The sequence below is a fragment of the Puma concolor genome, chromosome A3 (assembly GCF_028749965.1).
Source record: "Puma concolor isolate L17-30 chromosome A3, mPumCon1.1.hap2, whole genome shotgun sequence".
In the NCBI taxonomy this organism is placed as follows: Eukaryota; Metazoa; Chordata; class Mammalia; order Carnivora; family Felidae; genus Puma; species Puma concolor.
Window position 1 is genome coordinate 141109250 of NC_141669.1, and position 14193 is coordinate 141123442.

Below are 14193 nucleotides of genomic sequence, written 5' to 3' on the forward strand. Positions count from 1 at the left end.
GAGGGCTGAGCCTTGGGATACGTGGCTCTAACATGCTGAACCTACTTGCTCGGATGGTCATTAGAGATATAAATCTGTGTAATTTTAATGAAAATGCACGCCACGCAAAACCTTGGTACACCAACGTTCACTGCGGCATTATTCGCAATCGCAGCGGGTGGAAACAATCTAAGCGTCCACGGGCGGGGGGGGGGGGGGGGGGTGAACAGATAAAACGTGGTCCGGTCAGACGGTGGAATAGTACTCCGCCCTACAAAGGAATGAAGTTCACACGCTACAACACGGAAGAACCCAGGAAAGCTGATGCTCAGTGAAAAAAGCCAGCCTCAAACCCACTTCTTGTGCGATCCCATTTCTGTGAAATGTCCAGAACAGGCAGACCCACAGACACGGAAAGTAGGTGATGTTTCCCTGGGGGCTGGGGAGTCACTGCTAACGAGTGAGGGTTTCTTTTTGAAGAGGTGGGAAAACACTGAAATGAGAGGCGTGGTGGCCGCCCGGTCCTGGGAATGTACTAAAACCACTGACTTAGCTGCCAGAAAACCTATGCAGGTTTGGTAGAATGTGGGCTGACACCCTTGGGTCGTTGAGAGCGTTTGTCCGGCCGAGTGGAGGGTGACTTAGGTCCATCTTGCCTGCCCAGCGTGGCCTCGTTGGAATCGGGCATATGAGTGAGCAGAGCCTTGGCCCCGATGTGTCTCTTGGTAGGCTATGTGACTAGGTGTCTAGTTGTGTGTGTGTGTGTGTGTGTGTGTGTGTGTGGTGTTCCCAAAGGTGTCCAGGGGATGACCTGAGAGGGAGAGGGTGCCCCTACCCTAACCTGCCCCCAGCCCCGCCCTCCCTGACCCTCCTCCCCTGGGCTGCTTGCTGGGGAAGGTTCAACACCCCCGCCCACGTCCCTCCAGGGCCCAGCTGAGTCCTGGGCGTGGGAGCTGTGGCTTGTGCCAGGCAGGGCTGCTAGAACTTCCCGCCAGGAGCTAGGCCACCAGGGTCTGTTCCTGGCCAGCCTGACTCAGCGGGAGCTGGGGGTGGGGACTTCCCTTTTCTGACCCCCGGGGAAGCAGGTAGGTGGAGCCAGGAGGGGGAACGGTGGGAAACCTGACCCAGGGCTGGAGCCGCCCAGGCCAGGGAAGGGGGGACAGGCTGTGGTTCTGTCCAGGCAGGGCAGAGCCAGTCCCCTTGGATAGCTCCCCAGGCAGGGCCCTGGGCAGAGGGTCCTTTGAAGAGACCCCTCCCCACCCTCCTGCGCTGGCCCACCACTGAGGGCAATGGCTGAGGAGCTGCTATTGGAAACAGCTGCTCTCTGTGGGAGGCCCTCTCATGTCCTTGTTCAGATCCTGCTCCTGGAGTCCCCCAGCCCCTGGCGATGGGGACTGGCTCCAAATTGGGGCCCCCCACTGGCCTCCTGCCTTGCCACCGTGGGAGGGGCTTCTAGGGGTCCAGCTGCTCTGCCTTCTCCCTACCGGGGCAATGGTGTGTGCTGCCCCCCGGAAGCACCCTTGTGGCTCCCCCTCCTACTGACCTCAAGGGGCCCTCTGGGTGGCATGGGGGTGGGGTGAGGAACCCAGAACGGAGGGTGGGAGAATATCGCCCCGGCCTGTGCCAGAAAACAGGAAAGAAAGACACAACGGGCTGTGTTCGCTTGTCTGGCATCTTCTTCTGTGTGTCCACGGGTGTCTCTGGGGCGGGGGCCCAGGTGGGACGACGGACAATGCCTCAGCCCAGGCAGGGAGGCCCTTAGTGGGGCTGTTCACGGTGGCTCCCACCTGCCCTGGCCTCCCTCCCTCCTACCTGCCTCCTCCTACCTGCCCTGGCCAGTGGGTGGAGTGAGGGGATAGGAGGGTCCGCACCCGGGGTAGAGACTCCTGGACTCTGGCTGCTCTGGGTCCCCGCAGTGGGGCACACTTTGGTCCAGCTGACCCAGGGCTCGAGGGGGTGGGCAACCTGACCCCCCACCAGGGGGCAGGCCCAGAGCAGATCAGGAGCTGGAGGACCATGACAGCTGATGAGGTACACTCTTGGGTCACGTGCCCCTCTCCAGGCATGAGTCTGGGACTCAGCACTGGGGCCTCTGAGCACTCCCACTCCAAAGCCGTAACAAACGTGGCTGAACCGGACCACCCTTTTCCCTTTGGGCCTCGGCATCCCTGCCACGCACCGTGCTTGTGTCTACTTGGAGGGGGCAGATGGTGTCCTTGTCGTCCTGTGGGCTATTTCTGCCCCTCTACCCACCCAGTGTGTGTCTCTCTCCACCTCTGGGTCCAAATCCTGTCCTTTTCAGCTTGTCTGTCTCTGTTCCTTTCTGTCTCTGTCTCAGTTTTTTTGAGCCTTGTTGCTGATGAGGCAGGGATAGGGGACCCGGGTGAAGTGTGTAGCCCACGCCACTTAATATAGAGGTGATGTCAGTCTGCCTCTGAGAAGCAGGATACCTACAGAAGCAGCCCCACCGCCTGTTTGCCTCTCCACACACACTCAGGCAGCAGACCCGTGTGTGTGGACACCTAGGTTTACACACTGACACATGCACATCCAGCCCCAAGGTTATTGCACCATGTGCACACAGACACAGTGAGCATGGATGGTCACAGTGTCACAGCATCACACCCATGCTCAGAGCCTCACGTACACACACACGCTTGCACACACTGGCTCACACGTGTGCGGTGAGAATCGGGCTCAGCTGCACTCAGCATCGGACAGAACCCACTTGACTCACAGACGCCCGTGCTCCCAGATGCATGGGAGACTGAGCTAGGACTGACTTTTGCATGTCAGCTCGCCAGGGAGGGGGGCAGAGAAAGGGGCTAGGAGACCAGGAAGTGTGGAAAGAGGAGGCCCAGTTCTGTTGGGAGGGGAGAAGGGCTGGCTGAGAGCTCCAGAATCGGGGCCTGAGCCTCCCTGCTCGGGTCGTTGACCTGTCACCGGGAAGCAGCATGGGTGTGACGTGGGGCTGCCCACTCCAGGGACACTGGTTCAAGAATGACAGGGCCTAGCGGCGGGGGTGGGGGGGTGGGCATATAGGTGTCCACCCTGCCAGCCTCCTTTGGAGAGGAGCACAGTCCTGAGAAGTAGTCCCCAGGTGTGAAGGAAGTTGCATTTATGTATTTATTTTTAATTTAACTTATTTATTTTGAAGAAAGTTTTAAAAGAGCTGAGGATAATGAAACATGGGTGGAGGTGTGGGGGCATCGCCAACCCGTTACGCTCGAATTAAAAAGGGGGGTTGGGAGAGGAGGGGAATGGAAGGGGGGGTGGGGAGTGCCTGCACCTCATGCCTCCCACCAACTCTGTCGCGGGGGGGGGGGGGGGGGAGCATCCTGGAAGGATGGAGAGGTGGGTGTTTTGGGGGCCAAGCTGGGTGGCAGTCTCCCAGGAGGCTCTGGGGAACGGCACGGCCAGGGTCCATTCCCCCTTCCCCCAACAACCACAGACTCCGGTGTGCAGAGGAAAGAGCGAGTCACTTTATTGTGGCCTCGCCTGGCCCGGGGGGGGGGGGGGGGGGTGCAGATCCTGCTCCTCCTTTAAAGCAAACAAATACTGGTATTCCTCATATTGCTACATTGGTGCTTTTGGTCAGTGAAACCCGTTGGAAGAAAAAGTTTAAAAGTTTAATTAAAAATTAAATATGTTGTATTACGTGTATAAAAAAGGCAAAGCGAAAAATACAGCCTGATTCTAGAAAATACACTGCAAGGAAAGCATTAGACGCTTCAAAGAGTTAACCCTAGCAGGGCCAGCCAACAGGTCCCAGGCCTGGGATTCCGGGAAAGGCCCCAGGGCACGTGGGAGGCACCCTCGCAGGGCGCCCGGGAGTAGCCGAAACGCGCGCGCCCTGGAGAGATGCCGGGCGGGCACGCGCGGCGGCGGCGGCGGCGGCGGCGGCGGCGGCGGCCGCTCAACCCGAGATGCAGGCGCTGTAGTAGACGGCGCTGCTGGCGTCGGACAGCGCGGCGATCAGGCTGCTCTCCTCGGGGCAGGACATGGCGCGCGGGCCCAGCTTGGCCAGCGCCACGTGGTACGGGAGCCCGGCGGCGTCGGGCCGAGTCCGGCCGCAGTTGAGGTACTGGTCGAACTCGGTGAGGTCCACGTCGGCCCACAGGTCGGCGCTGGGCCCCAGCGTCTCGGCGCCCTCGGGCGGGGGGGCCTCGGGGGGCGGCGACAGCGGGCCGGGGAACGGGCCGGCTGCGGGCGCGGCCAGGGCGCCGTAGTAGAGGCCGGCGAGCGGCGCGGCGGGAGCGGGCGCGGTCCTGAGCGCCTCGGCCGCGGGCGCCCCGTAGCCGCCGCCGGGGTCCCGGGGCAGCTCGGCGGGCGCGTAGGGCGCGCGGAAGGCTCGGAGCGCGCAGTCCTCGGGCGCCGCGGGCGGCGGGAAGAAGGCGGCCTCGCCGGGCTCCAGGCCGTCCAGCGGCGAGCGCTCGGGCGTGGGCAGCCCCAGGCCGTCGAACTCGGCGCCCAGCGGGGGCAGCTCGCGGAAGGCACGGGCCGCGCCGGGCGCCGCGGAGAAGGGCTCGGGGGGCGGCGGCGGCGGCGGCGGCGGCGGCGGGGGGGGCGCCAGGCCCGGGAGCAGGAGGCCGGGCTCCAGCCGCCGGGCCTTGCGCGCCTGCTTCTTGCGGCGCGGCCGATACTTGTAGTTGGGGTGGTCCCGCAGGTGCTGCACGCGCAGCCGCTCCGCCTCCTCCACGAAGGGCCGCTTCTCCGCCGCGCTCAGCTCCTTCCACGCCTTGCCTGCGGACCGTGGGTGCGGGTCAGCGGGCCCCGCCCGGCCCCCGCCCGGCCCGGCCCCAGGTCCCTCCCCCCACCCCCCACCCCCGCCCCGCGCCCTTCCCCGCCCGCCCGCCCGCCCGCGCCCCTCACCCAGCATCTTGCTGAGCACCGCGTTGTGGAGGTCCGGGTTCTGCTGCGCCAGCCGCTTGCGCTCGTCCTTCGCCCACACCATGAAGGCGTTCATGGGCCGCCGGATGCGCGACTCGTCGGCAGCCTGGCGCTCCCCGCGGCCGGCCGGGCTGAGGCCATAGCGCCCCGGCTCGGGGCTTCGCGTCGGGCTGCGCTGCGGGCTGGGCGGCGAGGCGGGAGCGGCGGGCGCGGCGAGGGCGGCGGGGGCGGCGGGGAGGCCGCGCGGCTCAGCGGCGGCCCCGGGTCCCGGGGCCCATGCACAGTCGCGGCGGGCTGGCGGGTCGTCCTGTGCGCCGTAGCCGGGCGGCGATCTCTGCATTCCAGCTGGGCGCGGCCTGGGCGGAACGGAGCGCGGGAGCGCCGAGGGTGGGAGAGCGGGCACTTCGGGAGCCGGGCGCGGAGGGCAGGGCGGTCGGCGGTGGAGACGGCGGTGGCCTCGGGCCGGGTGGGCGCCCAGATATAGCGGCGCGGGGCCAATAGGCGGCGGGGCGGGGCGGGGCGGGCTGGGGCCGCCCCCTCCCCGGGGGCTCCCTTTCTTCTCCGGCCCTCCGGATTCCACCGCAGCCTCCTTCGCGCGGCTGCCCCCGCACCCTCTCTGAAGGAGGGACCGCCACCCGCCCCCCTCCCAACACACACACACAGTGGGAACGGGCCGCCGATGTGGGCTGGAGCTTGGAAGGGGGCGTCCTCGCGGGGACTGTCAGACTTTCAGAGACGAGGTGCCGTCCCCACCCGCGGAGTCAGACCCCCGGACGGCAACGGGGGGAGGCTGGCTGCCCACCCCCACTCCCCCCCCCCCCCGTGAGTGGGTCATATTTTAACCCCATGTTCCTGGGAAGCTTCCCAAGAACGCTTCCTGGGGTCTAGCTCAAAAGTACCGGGCACTTTGGGAAAAGCGCCCTGTGTCTTGGGAGAGCGTGTTCTGGATAACCCCAGGATATGGTGGCCCCCACCCCTCCCGTACATGTGGAGTCTTCACGACTGGGGGCTTCGAGCTCCTCCTGCCTGTCCATGGAGTTAAAAGAGTTGGTCTTCGTGCCCCCTCCATCACTCCCAAACCCACTGCAAACAGGTCAAACCTCAGCAGTAGGTGCCCCGGACGTTTCCCACAGTGGGAGGGAGCCCAGAGGGCAGAGGAGCCTCCAGGGAAGGCGCTGAGCCCGCGGCCTTGTTCCTTGTTCCTCCTCCCCTCCGGACCCGTTGGGGTCAGGGGGTGGGACCAGTGGTAACTGGTCGCCCTGCCCCGCTGGGGCCACCTCTGCCACATTAGAGTGAAGCTGGACCCAGGGCTGGGGCAGGTGGAGGGGAGCGGGGGAGCCCCTCCCCTGGGCCGCCAGGCCTGCGAGCGGTTCCAGAGGAGCTTCCTGGCAGTCCAGGAGGGGCTTGGGCTCCAGAAGCTGAGGAGTCCCAGGGGTCTCCCTGAGGGCTGTTTCCCTACCCTTCTGCTGAGGGGCGTTCTCTTGGGGGTGGGGGGAGTGTGCTTTCCAGCTCTGGGGTGGGATCTGAGTTTTCGCTCCTGCACAACTGTTTGCAGCCTGGGAGCTCGGCAGCCCTCCTTCCCATGTCGCGGAGCCTCTGCCCCAGGTGCTGGCAGCTCCGTGGCTCAGGGCCACGGGTGTCAGCGACCCTGGGCTAGGGCACGTAGGCAGTGCTTGTGAGTGGGATGGCTCCCCCCATTGCCTGCTCCTGAGCTTTTCCCCCCCCCCGTGGGAAAGGCCCACAGCCCGACAGGGGTCCCTCAACCCGAGGGCTGTCGGATGTCCGTCCTGTCCCCTCATCGGGTTCTGTCGTGTAGGGTCTTGTCCGTTGGCCGGAGGACTAGAGCGTCGTGCGTCCCAGACTGTTTTCCGGATGCCCCGGGCCCCAGAGCTTAATCCGCAACGTGGAGCCTGTGCTGGTGTGTACTGGGAGCAGTCAAGGCGCCAGAAGTGGGTTCTCTGGGTCGAGGGGGAAGGTTGGCAGGAAAGAACATGGGGCCCTGGGGTGGCCCCACAGGCCTCCCCAGCCTGGGAGCCCGCAGGCCCACAGGCCTCTCCTGGCAGGGCCAGCTCCCGTCCGGCCAGCGTAAGAGGGTGGACTGGGCATCCTGACGGGAGGGGCGATGCGCGAGGAAGACTGTGGGTCGAAGGATGGGTCCCGGGAGCCCGCACCCGGCAGAGGCTACCTTTGCCCTGCTGGGTGTGGTCTGGGCTTCCCAGGGCCTGGCTTGCGCGGGCAGCAGCTCTCTGGGATGACGGTCACTGGGGCTCGGGGAGGAGGCCCACTGGGTCCTCCACTGCGGCCTCCCCCCACATCGGGATGGATTTTCAGTTCCCCCCCGGGCCCTGCCTGGCCCTCTGCAGCTCCCGAAAGCCCAGGTTTGACCGAGCTGCTCCAGAAGCGGTTACCCACCGGCGGTAGCAGCACCCAGCGAGCGCTACCTCGCCAAGGCAGTGCCCCGCATCCCCCAGGGCTGCCGCCTCATCTGGCGCCAGCCGAGGACCCTCCCTCTTGACAGAGTAGCACCTTGTGCTGCTCAGGGGGGGGGCCAGCTGTCGTGTCCTGTGGGCCGGGGCTGGGTGGGGCAAGAGGAGAGCCTCTTGGGGTGCCCCCTACCTCTTTGGGGTCAGGCTGCCCTCCTGTGTGTGCTGCCTGGCAGGGGTGAGGACCGTGGCTCTGGCCCACGGTCCGGACGAAGACAGTGGCGGAGGTGGGGGTGGGGACCGCAGTCGGGGTGGCCCTGACCTCGGAGGAACAGGGCTGGGGGACTCCCCCAGCGCTATACAAGGGCTGGTGTGGGTGTGGTCAGCTGTTCTGGGGGGAGGGGCATCAGCTGTGCGTGTTTGTGTGTTTGTGTGTGGTCTCTGTGTCTGCGTGGTGGTGAAGGTCTGTGTGTCTGTCTGCCTGAGTGTGGAGTGAGGTTGGCTCTAGTGTTGGAGTCTGCCCAAGGCCTTAGGAGCCAGACAGAGGCTGGACCCTGCCGTGAGGTGGGGTCCCACAGGGTGTGGAATAGGGGTCCTGCTCAGTGAAGGCCTCACCCTCAACACCTACCAAGGGAGGGGTCCCCAAGACTTCTCCGGAGTGGCCCCAGCTCTGTCCGAAGTGGGGTGAGTCGTGAGTCCGGGGCATTCCTCTGCCTCCAGAACCCATCTCTGTCTGACCTGGCCCAGCTTGGCTACTGCTCACCCTTGTGGGGGCCTTGTCTGCAGCCCCCAGGTCCCCAGACAGAAAGGGGGAGTAGAGGGGCGAGCTTTCCCTGCAAGCGTGGGGCTGGCCCGAGGGCCGAGTGGACACTGCCTTCCCCGCCCTCCACCCACTTCCTCTCTCAGCCAGGACCAGAGAATGCTGGGCAGTCCCCCTCTGTGCTGGGTGGGGGGTTGGCTGGGCTCTGGGAGTGGCAGACCTCCCAGGCGCTGCCCGGGGCACAGACCTCACAGGCTCCCACCCACCCAGCCCTGGCTGCTGCAGGAGCAGGGAGGCTGGGACCAATTACCCAGTCCCTTGGGGCCGGACCCTCCTTCTCCTGGAGGGTGGGGGTGGGGGTCCCTGTTAGACACAGGTCCAGGTAGAAGGGACTCTCTTGTCTTCTGAGACCTTGGCTTTACAGCCAGGCTGCTCGCTTCAGATCCCACCCTGTGGTCGTTGAGACCAGGGCTCTGGGCCCGGCCCTCGTCCCGGTCCTCCTTGAGGCCGCTCCAGGGGCTGGGACGGGGGGTGGGGGGTGGGGGAGGCAAGGCGCAGGATCAGCCTCAACCTTTGTGCAGGGCTCAGGGCTTCTGAGGAGGCTGCCCAATGGCCTAGTACCAAGTGGGCACATGCATGTGCATGGGGGTCCCTCGCCCAGCGACAGGCCTGGTTCAGGTGGACATCGGAGCTCATGCCTGAGGACAGCTGGCTTGCCCCGCCCCGTGCCTTCTTGCTCTCAGCCCTAGGATGCTGGGCCTGCTGTGCACAGAACCACGGGGGTTCTGAACTTTGGGCCTTGCCCCTGGGAGAAGGTGGGGGTGGGGGTGGGGGTGAGGAAGCAGGTCTGGGTGCTCAGGCTCATAGGCAGCAGCTCTCGAGAGTGTCAGCTTTGGCGTCACAGTTGGCCGCAGTCGTGTGGACCTGAGTCCACAGGCTGGGCTGGGTGTTGTGGGAACGAGGGTGTCAGCGTGCTCTGGGGGGTGTCGGACTGGCTGAGGGTCTCGAGCCTTTTGGATGAGCAGAGGGGGTGGACGTGATGGTGTCACTGTGGGGCCCTTCAGGTGCTTGGGGAAGGTCTGCCCCTGAGTGCTGGGGGGTGGGGGGGGGCTGGCAGGGCTGAGCAGGTGGGGGGGGGCGCTTCTCTGGGTTGAGAGGCACAGGGCCTTGTGGGTGTCTGGAGGGCGACAGGTGAGCCTTGGGTCCCACGTGGGAGGAGTGACTTCCGTAGACGGTCAAGGTGCCCAGGCTGGGGTGTTGCGCTGAGTTGGGGTGTTGGGCTGTGTGAGCCCTGGCGGTGGGGGGGGGGGCGTTGTGTGGCCATGTGTGTCCCGGGGGTTTCTGCGAGCTGTGTGGGCCCCACTCAGGCTCAGCAGGGGCTCCATGGGAACCGGGCTCCAGGTTTCCGTGGCAACAGCAGGGAGGAGCCAGGAAACGCCAGCTCAGGAAGGAAGGCCACAGCTGCGAGGAGGGAGCCGAGGGCCAGGCTGCCCGAGCAGGCGCCAGACACTCTGTCTGTCCGGTCGTCCGGCGGGCCAGGCCTGGAGCTTCTGTCCCACTGGGCCCCCAGTGCCCCCCAGTGAGGGCACAGGGCAGCTGCTGGCATGGCTGTCTTTATTCACATCAGCGTGGCCTGGGCCCGGGTCTGCCGGTGTCCTGGCCCTATAGGACTTGTGCCCTGCACCCCCCCGGCCCCCCAGGGGCTCTTGGAGAAGCAGAGGGGGGGCTGTCTGTGTGTCCCGCGTGGGGAGGGGGGCTGCGGGTATCCTGGGCAGTGCCCACCCTGACCGCTCTGCCCTCGGATGGCTGGGCCTCTCTCCTGCCAGGGTCTGGTGACAGTCCTCAGCTGTCCTGGGAATGGTGGAGAGAAGGCGCAGAGCCCCCCGAGGGCCCTGCAGCTATACTTCTTTGCTGCTGCCGCCCTAGCTTTGCTGACAAGTGGCTTTGACAAGTGGCCCTCACTCAAGGGCAAGAATCATTCATTCATGCATTCATTCGCTTGTTTCTATGTGCCTGCTACGAACCCAGCTCTGTTCTATGAGATGGGGGTCTGGCAGTGAACAAAACAGACCCAGGTCCTTGCCCAGGGTTGGGGGTGCGGTTTCCTGTTCCGATAGAGAGGGACAGACAATCAACAAATCCACAAGCAGGTTAGAATATGGGGTGCCGGGCTGTGGTGCGCGAGAAGGGTGCTGGCAGATGTGGAAGAGGAAGGAGGGGCTGTGTCAGGGGGGCTTGCGACCTGTTGTTCCATGAGGTCACTTTTGAGCCAACCCCAGAAGGAAACATGTGAGAGAGATGAGGGGATGCACAGAGAAGAGTGTTTTACACAGCATGAGCGGCACGTGCAAAGGCCCTGGGTCACAGAGGTGTGCTGGTATGTAGGATAAGTGGGGAGTGCAGAAGGGAGGGGACAGGTTGCTGTGTGGGGCCTGGGAGGGTCTCTCTCTCTTTTTTTTTTTTTTTTTTTCCTCTGAAGGAGAGTTGGTCACTTTAGGAGGGTTTTGAGCAGAGGAGGGGTGTGATGTGACTTAGTTTTCACAGCCTCAGCTCAGCTGCTGTGTGGGGATGTCAGCTCAGGAAGGATGGACTCAGCATCAGGAGAGAAGGGGAGGAGGGCGGCTCCCGGAGCAGGCCTCGCTCCTCAGCCGAACTGCCTCCCGGAGGAGTTTCCTTGGCCCCCTCCAGGAGGGCAGGATTGGTGTGCCTGGACCCCCGGGAGAGGCTACCTTGGGGACCCCCGGGTTTGGTGCCCTGGGAGTGAGACTGCCTCCTTTCGCCCGAGGCCCGTGACCACCCCCGACACCCCCACCCCCACCCCCCGCCTGGGGCCCCTGGGGATGGGGAGGGTGGAGTGGCCGCCAGGCTGGCTGGCAGGGCAGGGAGGCTGCGTTTCTGGGAATTGTGTGGGGGGGAAGCACATTGTTAGAGCCTGGAGCAGGCCGCCAGGACTGCATGTGGCCTCTGGGGGATGCCTTCTGCCTCCCCCAAGTGCTGCCTCTGGGGGAGGGAGCTGGGCCTGGGCCAAGGTTATGGGCTGGACTGGGGACTTTCCTATAGATGCTACCCTGGGTGGGCAGCTCTTCCCATTCTGCAGACTGGGAGACTGAGGTCCAGAGAGAGGGCTGCTGCAGCGGCAGAGCCGAGATATCTGCTGGTGCACGGGATGAGGCCTCTTGCTGGGCATGAGTCTCTGGTCACTGCCCTGCCCGACTTCAGAGGCCAGGATCTGAGGGAAGCCCTGATGGGGTTGGCTGGGGTCACGGCCCCGCAGTGACACCGTGGTGGCCCCCCTGGCGGCCTGGGGGGGGTCTGGTGGATGTAGAAACAGCTGGTCACCTAGGCCCGGGGAGAGCTGCCTAAGGGTAGCGGACCACGTGTGGGGGCTTCTGGGGCTGCAAGATGCCCCCACACCCTGTGGCCATGGGAAGCAAGAGGTGGGGCTCGATGTGAGTTCAGTTGGTTGGGCCTTCCCACCGAGGCCCCTGCCTCAGCCAGAGAGGAAGCACGGATGCGACCTGCTTGGGTCATGGCCGGCTTTGGGCGAGCAGGGGGCGGGGGACACAAATAGAAAAATAAATGGCCTGAGCTTCCGATGTTTCCGGACTGAGGATGGGGGAGGGGCAGGCCTCTGGGCCAAAGGTGCGGTCCAGCCTATGTGTGGCGGACCCTGGGGGTGTCGCTGGGGTGTCCCCAGGTCCCTGTCGGGGCTGTGCCTCCCCCTGAGCCCCCAGGGTAGGGCCGGGCTCCACACAGAGGAGGGCTCCTGAGGGCCACCGGCCCGTGCATCTCTCTTCTCTGGGGGCCGCCCCACGGCACCGTCTTGGGTACCGTCACTTCCAGGCGGCCTGCGGAGGGTCCGGGAGGGCCTTCTGGAGTAAGACAGGCGGGGTGGGTCTGGGAAGGAGTGCACGCTGCCTTCCATCCCTTGGGGGTTCCTCTCTGCTTCTTGCTGGTTCCCCTTCACGTCTGACCTCCGATCGGGAGGTGCTGGACCTCCACCCACACGTCTACATTTTCACGGCTCATGGTCTCCTAACCCAGCCCAGCCCGGACCTGCCTTGACTCAGCTCTCAACTCTCTGCCCCCACGCCCCCTCCCCTGCTTCAGCCCATCTTAGCAGGAGATGCTGGGAGTCCTGGAGGGAGGGCCCCATCTGGTTCTAGATCTGTGGGTCAGGCCTTCAGCCTAAAGCAGCAGGAGACATCAGCCCTGAGCTGGCCCACCAGCCCTGAGCTGGTGGGGGTGGGGCCTGCCTTTAGGGCTCCCCTGCTGGGTGGTGGCTGGTAAGTGTGGGTCTCTTACTGCCCACCCACTGCGGGTTATTGTTTTTTCCTTCCTTCATGAAACACATATTTACTAAGCAGCTATTAGGTGTCTTGGGCTGAAGATGCGGGTGGAATGAAGGCCTGGTTTTCCCAGCTGACAGTCCTTGGGAGCCAGCTCGTGGACAGTCCCAGGGGGTTTTGAGTGTGTGTGCACGTGCACCCTCAGGTATGGCCAGCGTGTGCACACGTGAGCAACTGTCTCCCCTGTTGCGTGTGGCTATACGGGGGAAATGAAGTTGTTTGCAGAGGGGTCAGGGTAGGAGGCCTGGACCAGGAAGGGGACCAGGAGGGCCCCCGCCCTGGAGTCCCCTAGGAGGGGTACCCCCCTAGTAGGGATACAGCGAGGTTTACATACCACTCCCCCCGGGAGAATCCCGTGGTTGTGACGCTACCCTCTTTGACCAGTTTTCTGAGGGTGCTGGATGGCCCCAGGGGCTCAGGCGGCTTGTTGGGGAGTAAGTTCCCAAGGTTGAAGAGGGTCCACGAGGGGTCTGCGGTGGGCTGTGATCATCCTAAGCAAGGTTCCAAAGGTCGTGAACTCATGAGGGGCCCCGTGACCAGGAACTTCTGAAGTGGAATACTGAGAATTTTGGGGTTGGTGGGTGCTGCCCTAGCGAGGGTGGGATCCACCTACAGGCCCCACAGGTGAGGGTCTCTCTCCACGACTAAGCACAGCCCCACTCTGGCCACTTCTCAGTTACGGCCAGAATTGGCCTCCGAAGGGGTAGGGTGGTGGGTAGCTGGCTGGCCTGCTGGTCTGTGGCTCCCTCCCGCCACCTAGAGGCCGCTGCTTGTTCATCAAGGGCCACAGAGGCCTCTGGGCAGGATCACCCTACTTGGTCCCCGGGCACTCATGCATGCAGCATGGGGCCATACCCCGGACTGCACCATGGCTCAGGGCTCCTGTCACAGGGCAAGGGCTGTGGCCTCCAGGTCTCCAGCTTGGAAGCACCCTGCCTCCTCTGCCACCCAGCCCCACCTATTCTGTCCTCCTCCCCAACACCTGCCCCACCCTGGGCCACCCCACTGCAGCCTTGCAGCCCAGTCTTTTGCTGGAGACCACCTGGTTTCTCGTAGGGGAGAAAGGGTCCAAGGCAGGAGGTCCAGGATTCCCACTGTGGCTGCGTAGCGGAAGGGCCCTAGTTCTCAGCTGACAGCCTCTTCTCTGGTCCATGACCTTACTCTGGTGCCAGGTAATGGGGCCCGAGCAGAAAGTAAAATTCATAGGGTTACAAAGGAAACCAGTTACAGTGCAACACAGCTACCAAAAGATTTCCTAAAACGTGTGACCCAGAAAGACAAAAAATGTGTGACACAGAAACCTAAGCGCTTCTTTACTGCTGCAGATTCTGGCAGCGGTGACCACCCGGGGCATCGGCAGGATGGCCGTGGAGGGAAGTGGCTCCCGTCTGTGCCGTGGCCAGTCCTGGCACTGCTGTGAGATGTGGGCCATCGCTTCATTCAAAACCAAAGGGACAATACGCTTCCACTAGAGGTCAACGGGAAGGATGTGAAGATTCCTTCCCACCTGGTTTCTTCCCGACAGGGTGTCGGTCCCTGAGCCCCAGGCTGAGACTGCGTCCTGCTCTCCCTGCCACCCCACCAAGTCCGCCTCTTCAGCTCCCAGACCTGCCCCGTCTCCCCCTAACCCCCCACAGTCCCTGTCCTGTGACTGCCTCTGTTCTTCTCAGCAGCGTGGACAAGGCCGTGGAGCTGGGCACAAACTCCAGACCACCAGCCACCTCCCAGTCACGGCTCCATCGGCACCATCTGCACACTTGGAACACAGCCCCCCGGCCTCCTGAGCCCCTGC

The 14193-nt window shown here is 64.2% G+C and overlaps 1 protein-coding gene across 1 annotated transcript; it reads right to left on the reverse strand.

The window, feature by feature from the left end:
* Positions 1–3594: 3594 nt before the first annotated feature.
* Positions 3595–5348, reverse strand: SOX18 (SRY-box transcription factor 18). Its single transcript, XM_086702773.1, has 2 exons — positions 4852–5348; positions 3595–4722 (listed from the first exon to the last, which is right to left on the reverse strand). The coding sequence occupies exons 1-2, from the start codon at positions 5207–5209 to the stop codon at positions 3896–3898; spliced, it is 1185 nt and encodes a 394-aa protein (XP_086558899.1). The 5' UTR covers positions 5210–5348; the 3' UTR covers positions 3595–3895.
* Positions 5349–14193: the final 8845 nt, after the last annotated feature.

What these genes read in the sequence shown, in the direction of transcription:
- SOX18 (XM_086702773.1), bottom strand. Translation starts at nt 5,209, where the DNA reads ATGCAGAGATCGCCGCCCGGCTACGGCGCACAGGACGACCCGCCAGCC. An exon ending in GGTGCTCAGCAAGATGCTGG is followed by an intron (nt 4,723 to 4,851) that starts GTGAGGGGCGCG and finishes CACGGTCCGCAG; the next exon opens with GCAAGGCGTGGAAGGAGCTG.